This window comes from Salvelinus namaycush, chromosome 19 (genome assembly GCF_016432855.1).
Source record: "Salvelinus namaycush isolate Seneca chromosome 19, SaNama_1.0, whole genome shotgun sequence".
Lineage (NCBI taxonomy): Eukaryota > Metazoa > Chordata > Actinopteri > Salmoniformes > Salmonidae > Salvelinus > Salvelinus namaycush.
In genome coordinates this window covers 42,067,813-42,090,045 of record NC_052325.1, presented here as the reverse complement: position 1 = coordinate 42,090,045, position 22,233 = coordinate 42,067,813, and the positions used below count along the sequence as shown (strand labels likewise).

General features: G+C 46.9%; 1 protein-coding gene across 1 annotated transcript in view; it reads left to right on the top strand.

Moving 5' to 3' along the window:
• The window catches only part of LOC120064029 (kalirin), a 112,517-nt gene that overhangs the window by 61,986 nt on the left and 28,298 nt on the right, over nt 1-22,233 (top strand). The window contains exons 10-13 of the mRNA XM_039014338.1: nt 211-402; nt 13,233-13,402; nt 16,026-16,200; nt 19,441-19,636. Of these exons, the coding sequence (XP_038870266.1) occupies nt 211-402; nt 13,233-13,402; nt 16,026-16,200; nt 19,441-19,636 (733 nt within the window). The remainder of the gene's footprint in view (nt 1-210; nt 403-13,232; nt 13,403-16,025; nt 16,201-19,440; nt 19,637-22,233) is intronic.

The following is a 22,233-nucleotide window of genomic DNA, read 5'->3' as shown; positions in this document are numbered from 1 at the left end:
GAGAGCGAGACATCAGAGGGCAGTAGTCAGTCAAAGCGTGCGGAGACAGAGTGCAGACAAACAGACACAATTCTCTACCAACTCAAGAGGCCTCAGCGTTGCAGTAGTTGGGCCCTGCAGAGAGCAGAGACTTTAGACAGATACAGTTCTTTACCTGATTGTGTTGTCCTCATCTAATTGAGCTGCCTGCTTGTCTTCTCTGGGTACCAGAACACCTACACCAACGCAGACAAGCTCCTGGAGGCGGCCGAGCAGCTGGCCCAGACTGGGGAATGTGACCCGGAGGAGATCTACAAAGCAGCACGGCACCTGGAGGTCAGGATCCAAGACTTTGTCCGGCGGGTGGAGCAGAGGAAACTGCTGCTGGACATGTCGGTCTCCTTCCACACCCACACCAAAGAGGTAAGACATTTGACCCCCGACCCCTAACCTACATGACCTGTGGGATGGATCACGTTCTACTGTATGTCTGGGAAGTTCTGGGGTTCCCGGACACATTTTCCTTTTTATTTATGCATAGTATGGTATGATAGAATGGGAGTGGATGTGGTAGGATGCAGTAGCCTTGTCGGTCTACCTTCAACACCCACACTAAAGATGCAAGAGCCCTGATCTGAAGGACCTTCAGGATGGTTTACTCTCTCTGTCTTCAAGAGCATAATGGGGTCTAGTGACCTTTGTTTTGAAGTGGATTTTTCTGAGACTGTACTGAAATCAGACAGGGAGACAGGTAAGGAAGTGGAAGAAACAAGGTAGAGGGGTGGCGCCGGGGATTGAACCCCAGGCTCTGGTGGGTAGTGCAAACATGTGCATAAAGTAAGAGTGGTTATCACTAGACCACGGGCTCTGCAATACTACCCCTTCTTTATGCATGTACAAAATATTACCGTAAGTGGCAGTGGATGTGGTTGGGTTTAAGATGCAGTAAGTTGGCAAGGGGTTGCGGACCGAGTTAATGCAGCCTCAGATGCCCGTCTGTGAGTGTCACTGATCACTGCAGATAGACCGACAGGGCAGACATACAAGTCCTTAAGAGAGGATCACACCAAGATTACTAAGGTATGCAGGGAGTCTTTGCTCTACTTAGCGCAGCCTGATCCATGCCAGTTGTGAGCCAGTCAAGGGCTAAACTGGGGACTTCAGGAAGACAGTGTGGGTGTCCCCCAAATGGCACCCTATTCCCTATATAGTGCACTACTATAGCCCATATCCCTGGTCAAAAGTAGTGTGCTAGAAAATGAATAAAGGTGCCCACCATCTCCCCTCTACAAATGGCTATACCTTGAACCTGATTTTGTGATGTTACAGTGATCTATGAGAGGCAGTGGGGATGTGGCTTTAGGAGTCGCAGCTGCTCCGCACAGCGTGGAGCAGAGGGTGACTAGGGAGAGTGATTGATGAAGCATCTTAGCGGCTCAGTCTCACTGATGGGAAAGGAAACGCTCAGACTGAGGAAATATAGTGGTCAAAATGGCAATGATTTGAAAGTGGCTCATTTTACGGTGCATGTATACAGCTGATATTACACTTTGCTACTTTTTTTAAGCCTAAGTCTCCACCTTGTACTATTTCCAACAGCTACTCCCTAATCTTTTGCAAAGCCTATTTGGTTGGAGTAATTGACTGGCTGGCTCCCGGCTACATGATCCAGTATGGTAGATTGCTTATGGATGATGATGGGATCTGTGGGATCACTCTGGCAGTCAACAGTAGATATTTTTATTGGAGTTAAGCAAATGGAAGTGGTAATTCCGTGGGACACCAGAGCTGGATATGAAGTAGCGGTCACACAGAACATGCCTGTTAACAGTGACCGACGGGGCCACTTGGCCCCAAGAAGTGGCCTCCACTTGGACAGCTCGGGGCTGCATCCCAAATAGCACCTTATTCCCTACCTAATGGACTACTTTTGACCAAAGCCTCTAGTCAAAAGTAGTGCACTATGTAGGGAATAGGTATTTGGGATGTAGACCATGAAACGTTGGACTCTGATAGAACAGAAAAAAATATTTGGCTTTAAGGGGCTTTGAGAGCTTGGCTTGAAGATGCAAACAAACGTATGCCAAGAATGGCCTGAGATAAGACTCCTAGGGTTTGAGTGTTATCCTGAAAGCCAAGGCCACATCCATGATTAATGTAGAGACCAATGCTGCATCCCAAATGGCACCCTATTCCCTATTTAGTGTACTACTTTTGACCGGAGCCCAATTGCACTGATCAATAGTGCACTACATAGGGAATAAGGAGACGTTTGGGACACAGTCCAAACCCCACTTTATAGGGCTGGTCAGTAGTAGTAGCCCACTAGAGGAGATGGCATTGCTTTTTAAAAGCCTAATGACACGACATGGTCAGATTGGCAAGGGCACACTCACTGCATCGGATGTGTCGCTAATGCCAACAAATCAACACTGGCTCAACTGACAATTACCGACCACTTTTAACCTTGGTGTTTCCTGTCAAGAGGAAGTTTTGTCGATTTTGTATATTCTCATCTCACGTAAATCAAAACGATGCGCTCCGCCCAAGCATTTTTGATTTTACGAAGGCGTAGTCACTCCTTACCCCTCTGTAAAGTATGACCAGAGGTATCTTTTTCATTTTCCTAATCCGTTGTCTCCTCGGCTGCGTCCGCCTTCAGCTTGCGCTTGTGATTTTGCCTTTATATCAATTGGCATTTAATATACTTTCTACCAGAGCCACAGAAAGCAGCAATTAGCTTACAAGAAGGAATGCTTGTGGCTGCTGTGCCGTGCAGGAAGAGGGTAATTTTCATTCTGGAGAATGGTCTACATGGAGACATACTGTAGGGTGCATCCCAAATGGCACCCCATTCCGCCTTACCATGGGGTCTGGTCAAAAGTAGTGCACTATATAGGGAATAGGGTGCCATTTGGGACGCCATCGTGCTGGTCTTCGGCAGGCTTGCTGGGCGGCTGACTGAGTGCTAGGTCGAGCTGCACCATCAAACAGACGAGGAAAGCAATCAGAGCCGTGATTTAGCAGTCACAGAGAGGACTGTTGGGAAGCCTCTGTCTGTCCGCCACATGGTTGTGACACAAAAAGAGAAATGGCGGTCCCAAATGGCGCCCTATTCCCTATATAGTGCACTACATTTGACCAGGGCCCGTAGGCACACTGTATGCTCTTAGAGAATGTTATCAGTGCCTTTTGATTGCCCCAAATTCATTTCCAACAGGCGTTTTAGTGTTTGGTATTACAAATATAGTGTAAATGTAGTAACTTACAATTACACCTGTTGGAATGTCTTACCTCATTTCCGGGTTAAATTAGATAATGAGATATTGACATTCAGCTAATTTTACTCCTGGCTCATGGATGAACAAACACAATGAATGAAAGCATCTGTAGAATAGAAGTCACAGGATATTCCTAGCTCATATGCTTATAATTTAGAAGTATGGCATATATGTATATTTGTATAGTCTATTAAAATACTACAAAGCCAGGAATCCTGTAATATTGTAATAGACTATATTGTAATAGCCCAGAATTACAACTGCTGTGACATAACCTATTTCACCCTAATCCCATGTCTGAACTCAGGTTTATGGTGAAATCAGTGTGTAAGTGTGAAGTGTGTGTTTGTACTGTATATTCTGTTACAGTAATCCAAACCCGGGATTACAACTGCTGTGTCACAACCTATTTTATCCTAATTCAGGTTTATGGTGAAATCTGTGTGTAAGTGTGTGGTAGCTGTTTGTGTGTGTCATGCCCAGTGCAGCACAGCACAGCCAGGATCCTTCAGCTAGAGCAGGAGTCACACAGAGAAGCACGTTCAATTCTGAGCGTGCTCAGTTCAGTCATGGGGAGCCGTTACCATGGGAACCACCGAGACGGCAACCTCTGCTTTTTGGATTTTGTTAACCCTTTGAGACTCAGAGAGAATTCCATCTGTATCTGTATGATATGATAGGTTCTTGTGAAAATGATAGCAGTGGTTTTGTCCCAAATGGGATCCTATTCCCTATATAGTGCACTACTGTTGACCGGAGCCCTATATGGGAGAATGGTCTACATGGAGACATACTGTAGTGTGCATCCCAAATGGCACCCCATTCTGCCTTACCATGGGGTCTGGTCAAAAGTAGTGCACTCTATATAGGGAATAGGGTGCCATTTGGGATGCATACAGTATGTCACTAGAGAGAGATGACATTCTTAATATCTTGGAAGGTGTTTTTGTGGTTCCTGGAATACAATTTGTCTGTTAGTGTTTTTTTCATTTTGTTACTTGTAAGATACATTGTATCTGATGATTCAATGATTAGCTTGTTTTCTCCCTCACCGCCATGCTTTAAACAACACTTGAAGTGCTCTTGTTGTAGTGCTCTCCATCTTCCAATTATCTATTGATGAACACTTTTTAAAATTTAATTTAACTAGGCAAGCCAGTTAAGAACCAATTCTTATTTTACAATGACGGCCTACCCCGGCCAAACCCTCCCCTAACCCGGACGATGCCCTATGGGACTCCCGATCACGGCCGGTTGTGTTACAGCCCGGGATCGAACCAGGGTCATGCAGACATGCAGTGCCTCTGTCACGATCGTCATAATAAGCGGACCAAGGCGCAGCGTGAGAGACATACATCTTCCTTTTATTAGACGAAGACTTAACACGAAACACTCTTACAAAACTAACAAAACAATAAACGACCGTGAAGCTATAAACGAAAGTGCACACACAAGCTACTAACGTTCAACATAGACAATTACCCACAATCACCTAAAGCCTATGGCTGCCTTAAATATGGCTCCCAATCAGAGACAACAATAAACAGCTGTCTCTGATTGAGAACCAAACCAGGCAACCATAGACTTTCCTAAACCTCTCTACTGAACACAACCCCATACACAACCCCCTAAACAATACACACACCCTAAACTAGACAAAACACACAAACATCCCCCATGTCACACCCTGACCTAACTAAACTAATAAAGAAAATCAATATAACAGAGGCCAGGGTGTGACAGTACCCCCCCCCAAAGGTGCGGACTCCGGCCGCAAAACCTGACACAGAAGGGGAGGGTCCGGGTGGGCCTTCCTATGGTGGCGGCTCGGGTGCGGGACGTGGACCCCCTTCCACCATAGTCACTACCCGCTTTGGTGGCGCCTCTGGAACGGCGAGTCCCGGACTGAATACCATCCCATAGGGCGCCACTGGACTGAGGGGCAGCTCCGGACTGAGGGGCAGCTCCGGACTGAGGGGCAGCTCCGGACTGAGGGGCAGCTCCGGACTGAGGGGCAGCTCCGGACTGGCTGGCTGGCTCTGGCGGATCCTGGCTGGCTGGCTCTGGCGGATCCTGGCTGGCTGACGGCTCTGGCGGATCCTGGCTGGCTGACGGCTCTGGCGGATCCTGGCTGGCTGACGGCTCTGGCGGATCCTGGCTGGCTGACGGCTCTGGCGGATCCTGGCTGGCTGACGGCTCTGGCTGGTCATGGCTGGCTGACGGCTCTGGCTGGCTGACGGCTCTGGCTGGTCATGGCTGGCTGACGGCTCTGGCTGGTCATGGCTGGCTGACGGCTCTGGCTGGTCATGGCTGGCTGACGGCTCTGGCTGGTCATGGCTGGCTGACGGCTCTGGCTGGTCATGGCTGGCTGACGGCTCTGGCTGGTCATGGCTGGCTGACGGCTCTGGCTGGTCATGGCTGGCTGACGGCTCTGGCTGGTCATGGCTGGCTGACGGCTCTGGCTGGTCATGGCTGGCTGACTGACGGCTCTGGCTGGTCATGGCTGGCTGACTGACGGCTCTGGCTGGTCATGGCTGGCTGACGGCTCTGGCTGGTCATGGCTGGCTGACGGCTCTGGCTGGTCATGGCTGGCTGACGGCTCTGGCTGGTCATGGCTGGCTGACGGCTCCGGCTGGTCATGGCTGGCGGACGGCTCTGGCTGGTCATGGCTGGCGGACGGCTCTGGCTGGTCATGGCTGGCGGACGGCTCTGGCTGGTCATGGCTGGCGGACGGCTCTGGCTGGTCATGGCTGGCGGACGGCTCTGGCTGATCCTGTCTGGCGGACGGCTCTGGCTGATCCTGTCTGGCGGACGGCTCTGGCTGATCCTGTCTGGCGGACGGCTCTGGCTGATAAGCCTATGGCTGCCTAAAATATGGCTCCCAATCAGAGACAACAATAAACAGCTGTCTCTGATTGAGAACCAAACCAGGCAACCATAGACTTTCCTAAACCTCTCTACTGAACACAACCCCATACACAACCCCCTAAACAATACACACACCCTAAACTAGACAAAACACACAAACATCCCATGTCACACCCTGACCTAACTAAACTAATAAAGAAAATCAATATAACAGAGGCCAGGGTGTGACAGTACCCCCCCCCCCCAAAGGTGCGGACTCCGGCCGCAAAACCTGACACAGAAGGGGAGGGTCCGGGTGGGCCTTCCTATGGTGGCGGCTCGGGTGCGGGACGTGGACCCCCCTCCACCATAGTCACTACCCGCTTTGGTGGCGCCTCTGGAACGGCGAGTCCCGGACTGAATACCATCCCATAGGGTGCCACTGGACGGAGGGGCAGCTCCGGACTGAGGGGCAGCTCCGGACTGAGGGGCAGCTCCGGACTGAGGGGCAGCTCCGGACTGGCTGGCTGGCTCTGGCGGATCCTGGCTGGCTGGCTCTGGCGGATCCTGGCTGGCTGACGGCTCTGGCGGATCCTGGCTGGCTGACGGCTCTGGCTGGTCATGGCTGGCTGACGGCTCTGGCTGGCTGACGGCTCTGGCTGGTCATGGCTGGCTGACGGCTCTGGCTGGTCATGGCTGGCTGACGGCTCTGGCTGGTCATGGCTGGCTGACGGCTCTGGCTGGTCATGGCTGGCTGACGGCTCTGGCTGGTCATGGCTGGCTGACGGCTCTGGCTGGTGCTGGCTGACTGACGGCTCTGGCTGGTCATGGCTGGCTGACTGACGGCTCTGGCTGGTCATGGCTGGCTGACGGCTCTGGCTGGTCATGGCTGGCTGACGGCTCTGGCTGGTCATGGCTTGCTGACGGCTCTGGCTGGTCATGGCTGGCTGACGGCTCTGGCTGGTCATGGCTGGCGGACGGCTCTGGCTGGTCATGGCTGGCGGACGGCTCTGGCTGGTCATGGCTGGCGGACGGCTCTGGCTGGTCATGGCTGGCGGACGGCTCTGGCTGGTCATGGCTGGCGGACGGCTCTGGCTGGTCATGGCTGGCGGACGGCTCTGGCTGGTCATGGCTGGCGGACGGCTCTGGCTGGTCATGGCTGGCGGACGGCTCTGGCTGATCCTGTCTGGCGGACGGCTCTGGCTGATCCTGTCTGGCGGACGGCTCTGGCTGATCCTGTCTGGCGGACGGCTCTGGCTGATCCTGTCTGGCGGACGGCTCTGACGGCTCGGGACAGACGGGCGGCTCTGACGGCTCGGGACAGACGGGCGGCTCTGACGGCTCGGGACAGACGGTCGGCTCTGACGGCTCGGGACAGACGGTCGGCTCTGACGGCTCGGGACAGACGGTCGGCTCTGACGGCTCGGGACAGACGGGCGGCTCTGACGGCTCGGGACAGACGGGCGGCTCTGACGGCTCGGGGCAGACGGGCGGCTCTGACGGCTCGGGACAGACGGGCGGCTCTGACGGCTCGGGACAGACGGGCGGCTCTGACGGCTCGGGACAGACGGGCGGCTCTGACGGCTCGGGACAGACGGGCGGCTCTGACGGCTCGGGACAGACGGGCGGCTCTGACGGCTCGGGACAGACGGGCGGCTCTGACGGCTCGGGACAGACGGGCGGCTCTGACGGCTCTGGGCAGACGGGCGGCTCTGACGGCTCTGGGCAGACGGACAGTGCAGGCGGCACTGGGCAGACGGACAGTGCAGGCGGCACTGGGCAGACGGACAGTGCAGGCGGCACTGGGCAGACGGCAGACTCTGGCCGGCTGAGGCGCACAGTAGGCCTGGTGCGTGGTACCGGAACTGGAGGAACCGGGCTGAGGACACGCACCTCAAGGCTAGTGCGGGGAGAAGGAACAGGGCATACTGGACATGGGGGCGCACAGTAGGCCAGGTGCGTGGTACCGGAACTGGAGGAACCGGGCTGAGGACACGCACCTCAAGGCTAGTGCGGGGAGCAGCAACAGGACGCACAGGACTCTGGAGACGCACAGAAGGCTTGGTGCGTGGTGTAGGCACTGGTAGTAATGGGCTGGAGACACGCACCTCAAGGCTAGTGCGTGGTGTAGGCACTGGTAGTAATGGGCTGGAGACACGCACCTCAAGGCTAGTGCGGGGAGCAGGAACAGTGCGTACAGGGCTCTGGAGACGCACATTAGGCCTAGTGCGTGGTGCCGGAACTGGTGGTACCGGGCTGGGGACACGCATCTCAGGATGAGTGCAAGAAGCAGGAACAGGACACACCGGGTTGTGAAGGTGTACTGGAGACCTGGTGTGTATAGCCGGCATCAAATCTTCCGGAACTTTAACACAAGTTTCAGGCTGAGTACGAGGAACTGACACAGGTGGCATCGGACAGCTAACACGCTCCTCAGGGAGAATGCCATGCATACTCTGCCAAACCAACAGCTCTCTCTCTTCACTCTCCTCCAATTTCGTCAACAACTCCTCGAATGTCTCATAATCTCCCCTTCGTTCACTCTCCTCCAATCTGTCCAATAACTCCTCGACAATCTCAGACTCACCCCTCAACTTCGCCGACTGCTCCAAGTGCCCCCCCCCCCCCAATAATTTTTTGGGGCTGTCTCTCGGGCTTCCTACCGTGTCGCTTCCTGCCGTGCTGCCTCCATCTCTGCCTTGGGGCGGTGATATTCCCCTGGCTGTGCCCAGGGTCCTCTCCCGTCTAGGATTTCCTCCCACGTCCAGGAGTCTTGACATCGCTGCTGCTGCTTTTTACCACGCTGCTTGGTCCTGGTTTGGTGGGTAATTCTGTCACGATCGTCATAATAAGCGGACCAAGGCGCAGCGTGAGAGACATACATCTTCCTTTTATTAGACGAAGACTTAACACGAAACACTCTTACAAAACTAACAAAACAATAAACGACCGTGAAGCTATAAACGAAAGTGCACACACAAGCTACTAACGTTCAACATAGACAATTACCCACAATCACCTAAAGCCTATGGCTGCCTTAAATATGGCTCCCAATCAGAGACAACAATAAACAGCTGTCTCTGATTGAGAACCAAACCAGGCAACCATAGACTTTCCTAAACCTCTCTACTGAACACAACCCCATACACTATACACAACCCCCTAAACAATACACACACCCTAAACTAGACAAAACACACAAACATCCCATGTCACACCCTGACCTAACTAAACTAATAAAGAAAATCAATATAACAGAGGCCAGGGTGTGACAGCCTTAGCCCATTGCGCCACTTGGGAGTCACTTAGCAATCAGTAAATCCAAGCATTGTTTTATGGCTGGCTGCACTACTGTTGAACTGTTGTTATTTTCATGGCAAAAATAATTTAACTCTAGATACGAGATAAACTTAAATGAGGGAAACGAATTTCCAACATATGCATACACGTGCGTGCGCGCACACACACACACACACACACACACACACACACACACACACACACACACACACACACACACACACACACACACACACACACACACACACACAGACACACACATACACAAACACAGACTTCTCTGAGAGTGTGAAAAGGGCAGAGCAGCATCACGATTACCATAATGTCCTATGAATATGCGTTTGAGGAACAGCAGGCCTAGCAGACCACAGCTATGTCCACAAAGGGTTTATGTAAATTAAGAACTTCTTCTGGCTGCAAGCCCGACGTCGGTACACTTATGACAACAGCCAGCTCAAGTGCAGGGCGCGAAATTCAATTTTTTTTTTTTTTTTAATATTTAACTTTCACACATTAACAAGTCCAATACAGCATATGAAAGGTACACATCTTGTGAATCCAGCCAACATGTCCGATTTTTAAAATGTTTTACAGCGAAAACACCACGTATATTTATGTTAGCTCACCACCAAATACAAAACAGACAGACATTTTTCACAGCACAGGTAGCATGCACAAAGCCAACCTAACTAACCAAGAACCAACCAAACTAACCAACAAACAACTTCATCAGATGACAGTCTTATAACATGTTATTCAATAAATCTATGTTTTGTTCGAAAAATGTGCATATTTCAGGTATAAATCATAGTTTACATTGCAGCTACAATCAGAAATTGCACCGAAAGCAGACAGAATAATTACAGACACCAACGCCAAATACCTAAATACTCATCATAAAACATTTCTGAAAAATACATAGTGTACAGCAAATGAAAGACAGGCATCTTGTGATTCCAGACAATATTTCCGATTTATCAAGTGTTTTACAGCGAAAACACAATATAGCGTTATATTAGCTTACCACAATAGCCAAAAACACAAGCCCTTCCCCAGCAGTAAAAGTTAGCGATCGTAACAAACCAGTAAAAGATATATAATTTTTGACTAACCTTGATATTCTTCATCAGATGACAGTCCTATAACATCAGGTTATACATACACTTATGTTTTGTTCGAAAATGTGCATATTTAGAGCTGAAATCAATGGTTATACATTGTGCTAACTTAGCTACTTTTTCCCACAACGCCCAGATTTTTTTCGGACACTTTTTCTGACACACATATTCTGACCAAATAGCTATTCATAAACATAACTAAAACATACATGTTGTATAGGAAATGATAGATCCATTAGTTCTTAATGAAATCGCAGTGTTAGAATTCTAAAAAATAACTTCATTACGACATCCAGCTTCGGTATAGCTAGAGTACCCAAAAGTTGGGCGCCCACGACTAGTTCACATGTACGACAGATATATGAAATAGCATCATAAAATGTTTCTTACTTTTGCTGATCTTTCATCAGAATGTTGGACAAGGGGTCCTTTGTCAAGAACAATCGTTGTTTGGATTTAGAACGGCCACTTTCCCTCTCGATTTAGCAAGCACACTAGCCAAGTGGCGCGAATCTCTCCATCGTCAACAAAGTCAGAGAACGGAACACGGCAAAACTCCCGAAAAAATTTCAATAATCTGATTAAACTATATTGAAAAAACATACTTTACGATGATATGGTCACATGTATCAAATAAAATCAAAGCCGGAGATAGTAGTCGCCTATAACGGCAGCTAAACAGAAGGCAAATCCAGGTCCCTTGACGCGCTCTCCAGGAAACAGGAAATGGGGGACACGTCATACAAAGAGCTTGTATTCCACTTCAGACCAAGATAAACACTAAATTTCTTGACATCCAGGGGAAGGTCTATGAAGTGCATGTATACTAATACGTATCATGCCCATTTATAGGCAGGAAGTAGAACGGAGCCTCGATTTCAGACTTTCCACTTCCTGGTCAGGAAGTTTGTGCCAAATGAATTCTGTTTGACTCACAGATATAATTCAAACGGTTTTAGAAACTAGAGAGTGTTTTCTATCCAATAGTAATAATAATATGCATATTGTACGAGCAAGAATTGAGTACGAGGCCGTTTGAAATGGGCACCTTTTATCTGGCTACTCAATACTGCCCCTGCAGCCCAAACAGGTTAAGAACATCAACAGTGCATCGCAGTAGAGCTCTAACTAACTACTAACAGTGAAAGAGGGCTGCATCCCAAATGGCACCCTATTCCCTATACAGTGCACTACTTTTGACCAGAACCTTAAGGGCCCCGGTCAAAAGTAGTGCACCCTATAGGGAATAGGGTGCCATTTGGGACGTGCACAAAGTCTTGCCAAGCTAGCGTATGGACGGATGCTGAAAAGATGACAAAGCAGATGCTGAACTTTGTGGTTAATTTCCGCCTTAACACAATCGAACATCTCCTGCCAATTTACTCGGATTATGCTTCAGGTGTTGTGTGTAATTGTATTTCAAGCTTCTGTTCCCTAACTGAAATATTAAAGTGCCGGTTCATCTTGCTCTGTGAAAAATCACTATAGCTTGAAGAATGGAAGTCTATTTTAGGTGCGTTTGGGGAGCAGTTTGCTAATTGTGGAGATGGAAATGGATTTTCTTCCCCGCTGTCAAACAATCAGTCTAAAGAGAAAGATATGCTGCGTATGTATTGTGCATATGAAGCAAAAACCTGAAGTTAGTCTATTTTGACTAAGCAATTGCGTTACTTTGACATAGTGGTTCAGTTGTCCTCAACATTGCACATGTTGTATCTGTTGACACGCTTTCCCACAAGGTGTGGGTATGTTGTGTACTGTAGTGTTAAATCTCTCTCTCTCTCTCTCTCTCTCTCTCTCTCTCTCTCTCACTCGTTCTCCATCCAACCCTCCTCCCTGCCTCTCTCTCTGCCCTCTCCCTCCTCCCTCCTGTCTCTCCAACCTTTCTCCCTTCCTCTCTCTCATTTTCAATTCAATTCAATTCAAGGGCTTTATTGGCATGGGAAACATATGTTAACATTGCCAAAGCAAGTGATGTAGATAATAAACAAAAGTGAAATAAACAATAAAAGTGAACAGTAAACATGACACAGAAGTTCTGAAAGAATAAAGACATGTCAAATGTCATATTATGTCCATATACAGTGTTGCAACGATGTGCAAATAGTTAAAGTACGAAAGGGAAAATAAAGAAACATAAATATGGGTTGTATTTACAATGGTGTTTGTTCTTCACTGGTTGCCCTTTTCTTGTGGCAACAGGTCACAAATATTGCTGCTGTGATGGCACACTGTGGCATTTCACCCAGTAGATATGGGAGTTCATCAAAATTGGGTTTGTTTTCGAATTCATTGTGGATCTGTGTAATCTGAGGGAAATATGTGTCTCTAATATGGTCATACGTTTGGCAGGAGGTTAGGAAGTGCAGCTCAGTTTCCACCTCATTTTGTGGGCAGTGTGCACATAGCCTGTCTTCTCTTGAGAGCCAGTTCTGCCTACGGCGGACTTTCTCAATAGCAAGGCTGTGCTCACTGAGTCTGTACATAGTCAAAGTTTCCCTTAAGTTTGGGTCAGTCACAGTGGTCAGGTATTCGGCCACTGTGTACTCTCTGTTTAGGGCCAAATAGCATTCTAGTTTGCTCTGTTTTTTTGTTAATTCTTTCCAATGTGTCAAGTAAGTATCTTTTTATTTTCTCATGATTTGGTTGGGTCTAATTGTGTTGCTGTCTCTCTCTCATCCCTCTCTCTCACCTTCCCTCCCTCCAGTTGTGGACTTGGATGGAGGATCTCCAGAAGGAGCTGCTGGAGGAGGTGTGTTCAGACTCGGTGGAGTCAGTCCAGGAGCTCATCAAGCAGTTCCAGCAGCAGCAGACGGCCACGCTGGAGGCTACGCTCAACGTCATCAAGGAGGGAGAGGACCTCATCCAGCAGCTCAGGTCAGTGCTGATCTTGGATCAGTTGAGCCTTTTAACCACTACCGGTTAAGGTTTGGATTGGGGAAGGGAAAGCTGATCCCAGAAACTTCCCCCCGGAATGTGTTACAGCCCAGCAGGGGGCGGTGGGGCTGATCCTACATCAGCGCTCATACTGGGCCTGATTTCATAAATCAGCTGAGTATGAGTGCTGATCTAGGAATTTTGGAATTGACTCCCATTCAACTCATGAGTTGAAAATCTGATTTAATTGGCCAAACCCCACAGGAAGTATAATTTTAATTTGAGTTTGACTGACAGGAAGTAGAATTGAATTCAGTGCAATTCAAAGAAATTCCACCCAGTCATAGAACATGAGAGTTTCATTGAATCTGACAGGTCACACTTTCAGATAACAAAGAATATAGCACTTTTTTATTTATTTTACCTTTATTTAACTAGGCAAGTCAGTTAAGAACAAATTCTTATTTAGAATGACGGCCTAGGAACAGTGGGTTAACTGTCTTGTTCAGGGGCAGAATGACAGATTTGTACCTTGTCAGCTCAGGGATTTAATCTTGCAATCTTTCGGTTACTAGTCCAACACTCTAAACCCAGGTAGCCTTGGATGTTCTATGTACAAGATGTACTGTATATTTGTATAGACTACACCTAATATAGAATAGAATAGGCATTTGAATTTCATTGAATTTCACTGAATTGTATTGTATTTCCTTTCATTCAAATTCGAATTGCAATTCTGTATTCGGTTTACTACTTCAATTCAAATTCGATTCATATTCAAGAATTGAATTGGAATTTATGAGGCATTCTCAAATCAGTTCTGAATTGAGCCCAACCCTGGTGTAAGAGTACACGGACAGGGGGAACCTGATTCTAAATTATCACTCCTATTCTGAGAAACTTTATGAATGGCCCAGATCTAGGAACAGTTTTGCCTTTCACATCGTAATGAAGAAGATTACACGGACAGGGGGTACCTGATCCTAGATCAGCACTTGATTTATGAAATACTGTACTGTATTGTCAAGAGTGATGGAAATATAATACCATTTCACTGCAGTCATCAAAACACACTCACTTGTTTTATGGGCCTCGGGTCCTTGTGTAGGAGAGAGGGTCAAGGGGGTCAGACCATTAGACTTCCACACTATATGTTCAATACTACATGGTGATAGGTGTTACGTGGTGATAGGTGTTCCCGAGTGGCGCAGCTGTCTAAGGCACTGCATCTCAGTTCTAGAGGCGTCACTACAGAGCCTGGTTCAATCCCGGGCTGTATCACAAAGTGGCGTGATCGGGTGTTCCATAGGGCTGCGCACAATCGGCCCAGCGTCGTCCGGGTTAGGGGAGGGTTTGTACGTGGTAGGCAGCCATTGTAAATAAGAATTTGTTCTTAACTGACTTGCCTAGTTAAGTAAAAATGTTTGCTCATCCACTCCAAGGGCAGGTGTGTTAAAGTGCCTTTACAGTGAGGAGAATTGGATTATTCCATTTTCTGACATATTTTACAACCTCCCTTATTGAACACTAACACCATGACAAGAACACTCTGTTGCTCCTATTTTGCTCGTTATATTTTTGTGTTGTCCCAAATGGCACCCTATTCCCTATATAGTGCACTACTTTTGACCAGACTCCTAGTGCCGCATTTCCAGGGAGACTCCCCCCCCCGACACCAGTGTGTTATGTTAATGTGAACTCTAGTGTAATTGTGTTTCCAATCGGAGTGTGACACTAAGAACTTGGGGAGAGCACAATCAACAACCTCTGCATCATTAAGACAGTTGCTTTGTGAGAAGGTGTTAAAGTTCACAGTTGGCCATTGTTATGTAAATGACATCAGTAATGTACCAATGGCCTGGAATTGGCTGCAAGTTAGAGCAGGTCAGCCGGAGCCATGGCCCAGTGAGACACGGGAGCAGTCCCGCGTAGATGGAAACAGAAAAGTCTGAGCCTTTTGAGTAAATCCTGAATGGAAATGCGCCACTAGGAGCCCTGGTCAAAAGGTAGTGCGCAATAAAGGGAATAGGGTGCCATTTGAGTTGCTCCCTTAGTACTACCCATCTCACAGCTCAGGGTTTCTCTCTGTCTCTCTCTCTCTCTGTCTCCCTCTCTCTGTCTCTCTCTCTCTCTGCCTCTCTCTCTCTCTGTCTCTCTCTCTGTCTCTCTCTCTCTCTCTCATGTACTTTATTGACATGAAAAGTTAGAAACTTACATTGTCAACACAAGAAAAGCAATAACCCCCAAAAATAATAACAATCCCTCCCTCCCTCCCTCTCTCTCGCCCCCTCTCAATTCAAGGGCTTTATTGGCATTGGAAACATATGTTAACATTGCCAAAGCAAGTGAAGTAGATAATAAACAAAAGTGAAATAAACAATGAAAATGAACAGTAAACATGACACTCACAGAATTTCCAAAAGAATAAAGACATTTCAAATGTCATATTATGTCTATATATGTTGTAACGATGGGCAAATAGTTAAAGTACAAAAGGGAAAATAAATAAACATAAATATGGGTTGTATTTACAATGGTGTTTGTTCTTCACTGGTTGCCCTTTTCTTGTGGCAACAGGTCACAAATCTTGCTGCTCTCTCTCTCTCTCTCTCTCCCCCTCCAGGGACGCTGCCATGTCCACCAACAAGATGCCCCACAACAGCTCCATCGCCCACATCGAGAGTGTCCTGCAGCAGCTGGATGAGGCCCAGGGCCAGATGGAGGAGCTGTTCCATGAGAGGAAGATCAAGCTGGACATCTTCCTGCAGCTACGCATTTTTGAGCAGTACACCATCGAGGTGAGAGGCACCAGAGGCCGGGGGGTGGGGGTCAAGGGAAAGGAGGGGGAGAGGGGGGACGGTCTGTGCGTGGGGGTGGCTGGGTGTGTGCCAACGGCGGTGCCGTTTAAGTTCAGGGAGGACGATACATTTTTTTATGAGCATGGCCTTATTTTTATTACACATTTTCCCCGATACCCATCATAAGGTTGCTACAACCTAGCCTACAAATTAAAGTTTACAACGTAGGTGCACAGGTCAGGAGAAAAATGTGAGTAATCAACATGACAGACAGTGACACATTCAATACCGCCTTGCACGCTATTGCCTGCATCTAGCTGATCTAGGGTGTAAACACTAGTCCAAACAGTTGCAAACCGAGAGTTTCTATTGGACAAATTCAGGTATGTTTATCCCCTTTTCGTTCTGTTTTCTTCCGTCTAAGAAACGTTTTTCAACAGAATCGGCGGAATGAATACACCCCTGATCCCCGCAAAGTTCACTTTCATAGCAGCCACCAACAAACAGCATGATCACTTTGCTCATTGTATAATTCCTTCTCTCATCTATACGCTCTCCTCCTCTCAGCTTTTCCCTTCGTTTGTGGACCTCATTCCACAACACAACAGGCGAAAAAAAACTCCAAGCCAAACTTTCATTTAATTTCATAACCACTAACCCCTACACACAGCCTACATCGTTATCACCATATTAGCTAACGTCATAGTCAACATAGCTACTAGAACTAATGCGTTAGTAAATCCGCTACAGTCATGCAGTACAGTACAGCATGTAATTTAGCAGATACACTGGTGGGTACCGGTGGCAATAAATGAATACAACCAAACGTTTACCTTGACTTGGAAGAGTTCCAGTGTTGGATAGCCATAGCCATCTAGCTAACCTAGAATCCTTCTCTGTTTTCAGCCGGTTGTATGAGTAGGCGAAACTAACTAGCTGCATTTGCTAGATAAGTCAGTGAAAGTGGAAAAAAATTATACTAAATATAAACAAAAGAAAACGTCCTCTCACTGTCAACTGCGTTTATTTTCAGCAAACTTAACATGTGTAAGTATTTGTATGAGAATAGCAAGATTCAACAACTGAAACATGGCTGGTGGCATTGTCATGCTAGAGGGTCATGTCAGGATGAGCCTGCAGGAAGGGTACCACATGAGGGAGGAGGATGTCTTCCCTGTAACGCACAACGTCGAGATTGCCTGCAATGACAACGAGCTCAGTCCGATGATGCTGTGACACACAGCCCCCAGACCATGACGCACCCTCCACCTCCAAATCGATCCCGCTCCAGAGTACAGGCCTCGGTGTAACGCTCATTCCTTCGACGATAAACCCAAATCCGACCATCACCCCTGGTGAGACAAAACCGCGACTCGTCAGTGAAGAGCACTTTTTGCCAATCCTGTCTGGTCCAGCGACGGTGGGTTTGTGCCCACAGGCAACGTTGTTGCCGGTGATGTCTGGTGAGGACCTGCCTTACAACAGGCCTACAAGCCCTCAGTCCAGCCTCTCTCAGCCTATTGCGGACAGTCTGAGCACTGATGGAGGGATTGTGCGTTCCTGGTGTAACTCAGGCAGTTGTTGTTGCCATCCTGTACCTGTTCCGTAGGTGTGATGTTCGGATGTACCGATCCTGTGCAGGTGTTGTTACACATGGTCTGCCACTGCGACGACGATCAGCTGTCCATCCTGTCTCCCTGTAGCGCTGTTTTAGGCGTCTCACAGTACGGACATTGCAATTTATTGCCTTGGCCACATCATGCCTCCTTGCAGCATGCCTCCTTACAGCATGCCTAAGGCACGTCCACACAGATGAGCAGGGATCCTGGTGTTTGGTGTTTTTCAGAGTCAGTAGAAAGGCCTCTTTAGTGTCCTAAGTTTTCATAACTGTGACCTTAATTGCCTACCATCTGTAAGCTGTTAGTGTCTTAACGACCGTTCCACAGGTGCATGTTCATTAATTGTTTATGGTTCATTGAACAAGCATGGGAAACAGTGTTTAAACCCTTTACAATGAAGATCTGTGAAGTTATTTGGATTTTTACGAATTATCTTTGAAAGACAGGGTCCTGGTTTATTTTTTGCTGAGTTTAGCTAGCCCCTTCTCTCTTTCTCACTCTCTCTCTCTTGCTTCTCCTTCATTGTTGAAGAAATTAAGTTGTTCAATTTGCTAGCTAGCTGTAGCTCATGCTCTAAGTACTAGATTTATTCGCTGATCCTTTGATTGGGTGGACAACAAGAGGTCTGATAGGTTGGAGGACATCCTCATGAAGTTGTCATAATTACTGTGTAAGTCTACGGAAGGGGGTGAGAACCATGAGCCTCCTAGGTTTTGTATTGAAGTCAATGTACCCGGAGGAGGACAGAAGCTAGCTGTCCTCTGGCTACACCATGGTGCTACCCTACAGAGTGCTGTTGAGGCTACTGTAGACCTTCATTGCAAAACAGTGTGTTTTAATCAATTATTTGGTGACATGAGTATATTTAGTATAGTTTTACCTGAAAATGATAACTTTTTTAATGTTTCAATATTTGTATTTTTCTGAAATTCACTGAGGAGGATGGTCCTCCCCTTTCTCTTATGAGGAGCCTCCACTACGTGTGTGTACGTGCATACGTACGTGTGTGTGCTTGTTTGCATGTGTGTGTGTGTGCGTGTGCGCATGAGAATGTGTTCGTGTGTTTGTGAGATGGCATCTGCTGGCCACACAGTAATCTAATGATATTAGCTTAAGAGAGAGACCTAATGTCAGTTGACTTTGATAGATAACTGTCTATGCAGTCCCTGATGAGGACTAGGCCTCCACTGAACTGCAGTGTGGAGCAGTGTTGCTCTTTAGTATGTCCTAGGCCGAGACGTGCCGTGAATTACCAATGGGTGTATCTAGGCTCTTACAGTTTCAGAAAAACATGGCATTATACCACAGTGAATAAAAGAAAGACTACCAGTGGAACGTAAATGACTACAGTAGTAATTCACTTGGGGGGGGGGGGTTATTACCCAATGCTGTCATTAAGAACAATAATACTGGGAGAGCTGTATAGCTTCTATCCATGTAATGTACTGTATGTCCAGTGGAATAGCTTTGTTTGGTGTAGCTTCATCTTTCACAGTATCATCTGAGCTGCACATAACGACTTAATTTCATAATCGATAACACTCGGTCTCAGTGTGAGTACCTTGGCCCATCCAGGTGCAACACTAACATCATTAACCTAGCCTGGCTGACCTCCCTGCAGGTGACGGCGGAGCTGGACTCGTGGAACGAGGACCTGCTGCGCCAGGTGAATGACTTCAACTCGGAGGACCTGACCCTGGCCGAGCAGCGGCTGCAGCGCCACACGGAGCGCAAGCTGGCCATGAACAACATGACCTTCGAGGTGATGCAGCAGGGACAGGACCTACACCAGTACATCATGGAAGTCCAGGCCTCAGGTGAGAGATACTGAGACCAGACCGGAGCCGGTTACAAGGGAGGGAGGGAGGGAGAGTACATCATTTGAATAGCGGAAACCCTGTTACCGAGATTTACCACCCAAAACCACTCCCTTTTCCCAGGATAAATAACTGCGAGAAACCGGTAAATTATAATAAATTATTTATATGAACAGCATGGCGTGAAATGGAATTGTTACATTATATGCGATATCTAAATCTGGCTTCTCTACGGCCTCTGCATGATGAATCATCAACGCTCAGGGTAGGGACAGACAGCCCATCTCAGTATGGAGCGCAGTTCACAATGCATATCATATGGACCTATCATCTCATCATGGTAAAAAAAAGAAATGTGTGACAGGTAGGCCTGCATTTTCTTCAGCATAGTCTATGCTACAGTAATATAAAGACCGAATGCGCGTCTAATTTACACATCTCTATCTGTCTTTCGGGTCACCTTATCTTTTAATCGTAAAGCTTTTACCTTTTTAAATTGCAGCTGCGGAGTTTTAAAACAGCCTATCAATCAAATATGGTTGCTTTAAATCAGTGCACGCGTGAAAGCTCTCGCAGTCTTTCTCTCTCTCCATCAACTCCATTCTAATTGCATCCAAAACAGACAATCCTGTTCTACATTGATATATAGCCCTATATATAGATGTCCTAGCCTACCTCTTTAGTACGTACAGGAATACATTCAATGCAGTATTATCCTTATATGTATCTAATTAATGATGGTTATGCATAATAAGCTTCTAACTTATAACCTCTGTCTCTTGCCCAATACACACGCACCTGTGCTCCGCTGGCCTCTCATTACTAAACGCTCCTTAGCTCTTGGAGTCCCATGCAGGAAAGCTAAACTAGAATAGCTTGCTGGACATTATTTTATTTGTGCATTTTTTTATGCCAATAGACTATTCGAAGAGGGACGCAAACTCGTCCCTCTTCCCTCTTCGTCCCTCTTCGAAAATAAAACAGCCAAATAGAACTCACGGGTAGTTTGAAAGAAGAGCAAACGAGCGATGGCGGTAGGCTATAGGAGTTATTTATTCAGACCCATAAGCATTCTATCTTTGTGAAGACAAGTGAAAGCCTTCTGCATCTAACTTTTGTCCTATATTATTCAAGGATGTCATTAGAATGATGAAGATATGGACAACAAACTTATTTCATTTAACTTTTGAAAGCGAGGAAAGAATGAAGCAACAATAGAGAGAGAAAGAGGAGGTAGGCTAATAACATTAGGGGAAATATTATCAAAGGTATATACTGTATATGCATCAGCCTACTAATTATACAAATAGGCCCTATCATATTTCAAAATTAAAATCAAATTCACTAGTCTATACTTGTAACTTTGTAGGCTGCATGTGCTGCACCAGAATCACATGTTCTCTCCCTGCTTTATCATGGTTTCAACAGTCCGTATAATACAATACAGTGCAGTAATACAGTTCACACTCCAAAAGATTAGACTACAGGAGCTAGTTTCATTTATTTACCCAAGGGAGCATATAGCTAGCTACATCTATGGGCTTTTGTTTTTCTGTTGTGCGTAATGTGCAGTAGACTATATCATATATGTGTTGGATAACGGCACAATCATTTGGGCTTTTTTGGGCTTGGGATCATTAAATGTCTTTAATGTAGGGCTCATCGTTTTTTTTAATGGATGGTTCTTCAGGCTTAGGTAGCATCAGGCTAGATCAAAGCTCTAATCAAATCCAGTCATATGCCTATTTACAGTATATACTTTCTAATGCTTATGAATAACACTTCCCGGGTTACCTGGGAAAAAAGGGATTTATTCTAGGGATGGAACATTTATAAATGTTTATGACTTGGGTGGCTGGAGTCTTTGACCATTTTTAAGGCTTTCCTTTTTTTAGGTCCAAGCATTTCTCCTTTAACTTTCTTTTTTCTTTTTCTATTTTGTCTTTTTTACTCCATTTACAAACTTATACATACGAAGAAGAACTTACAGACGCACACAAACGTTGACTACATCTCATCTGCCCAGAACCGCATGCTCACACCCCCATCCCTAGTGCCTGCATTATTGTTTGCCACTTGGCCTTAAATTGTATCAATTTGTTTTTCTCGGTCACCCATGCTATTTCAATATTTCAATAATAATCATTCGATTTTTCCATTGTGTTGATGGTGGTTTGATTGACTTCCAAGTTTGTAGTATATATATATTTCAAGTTTTAAGTATACGTCTTTTCAAGATGAGTGATGAGAAGAGAATCGTTCAGTCCATTGGGTATCTCACTACACCCCCATATGCCATGTCTTGAAATATGCAGGTTAAAAATATGTTTACATTGTAATACTTCTGTCTCATCGCTGCAACTCCCGTATGGACTCGGGAAAGGCGAAGGTCAAGAGCCATGCGTCCTCCGAAACACAAGCCACCTTTCTAGCTGAGGTCCAGGCTTTTCTAACACAGGCACATTTTTTTGTCTTGAAGGCCCAAAAACAGTCCCATTTCTTCCCTTGAGGCTCCCATTATTTGCCAAACAATGATCATTCTGCACAACAACTAAAACACGATTTAGACAGGCCCGCTGGGCTAAAAATTAAAAAGC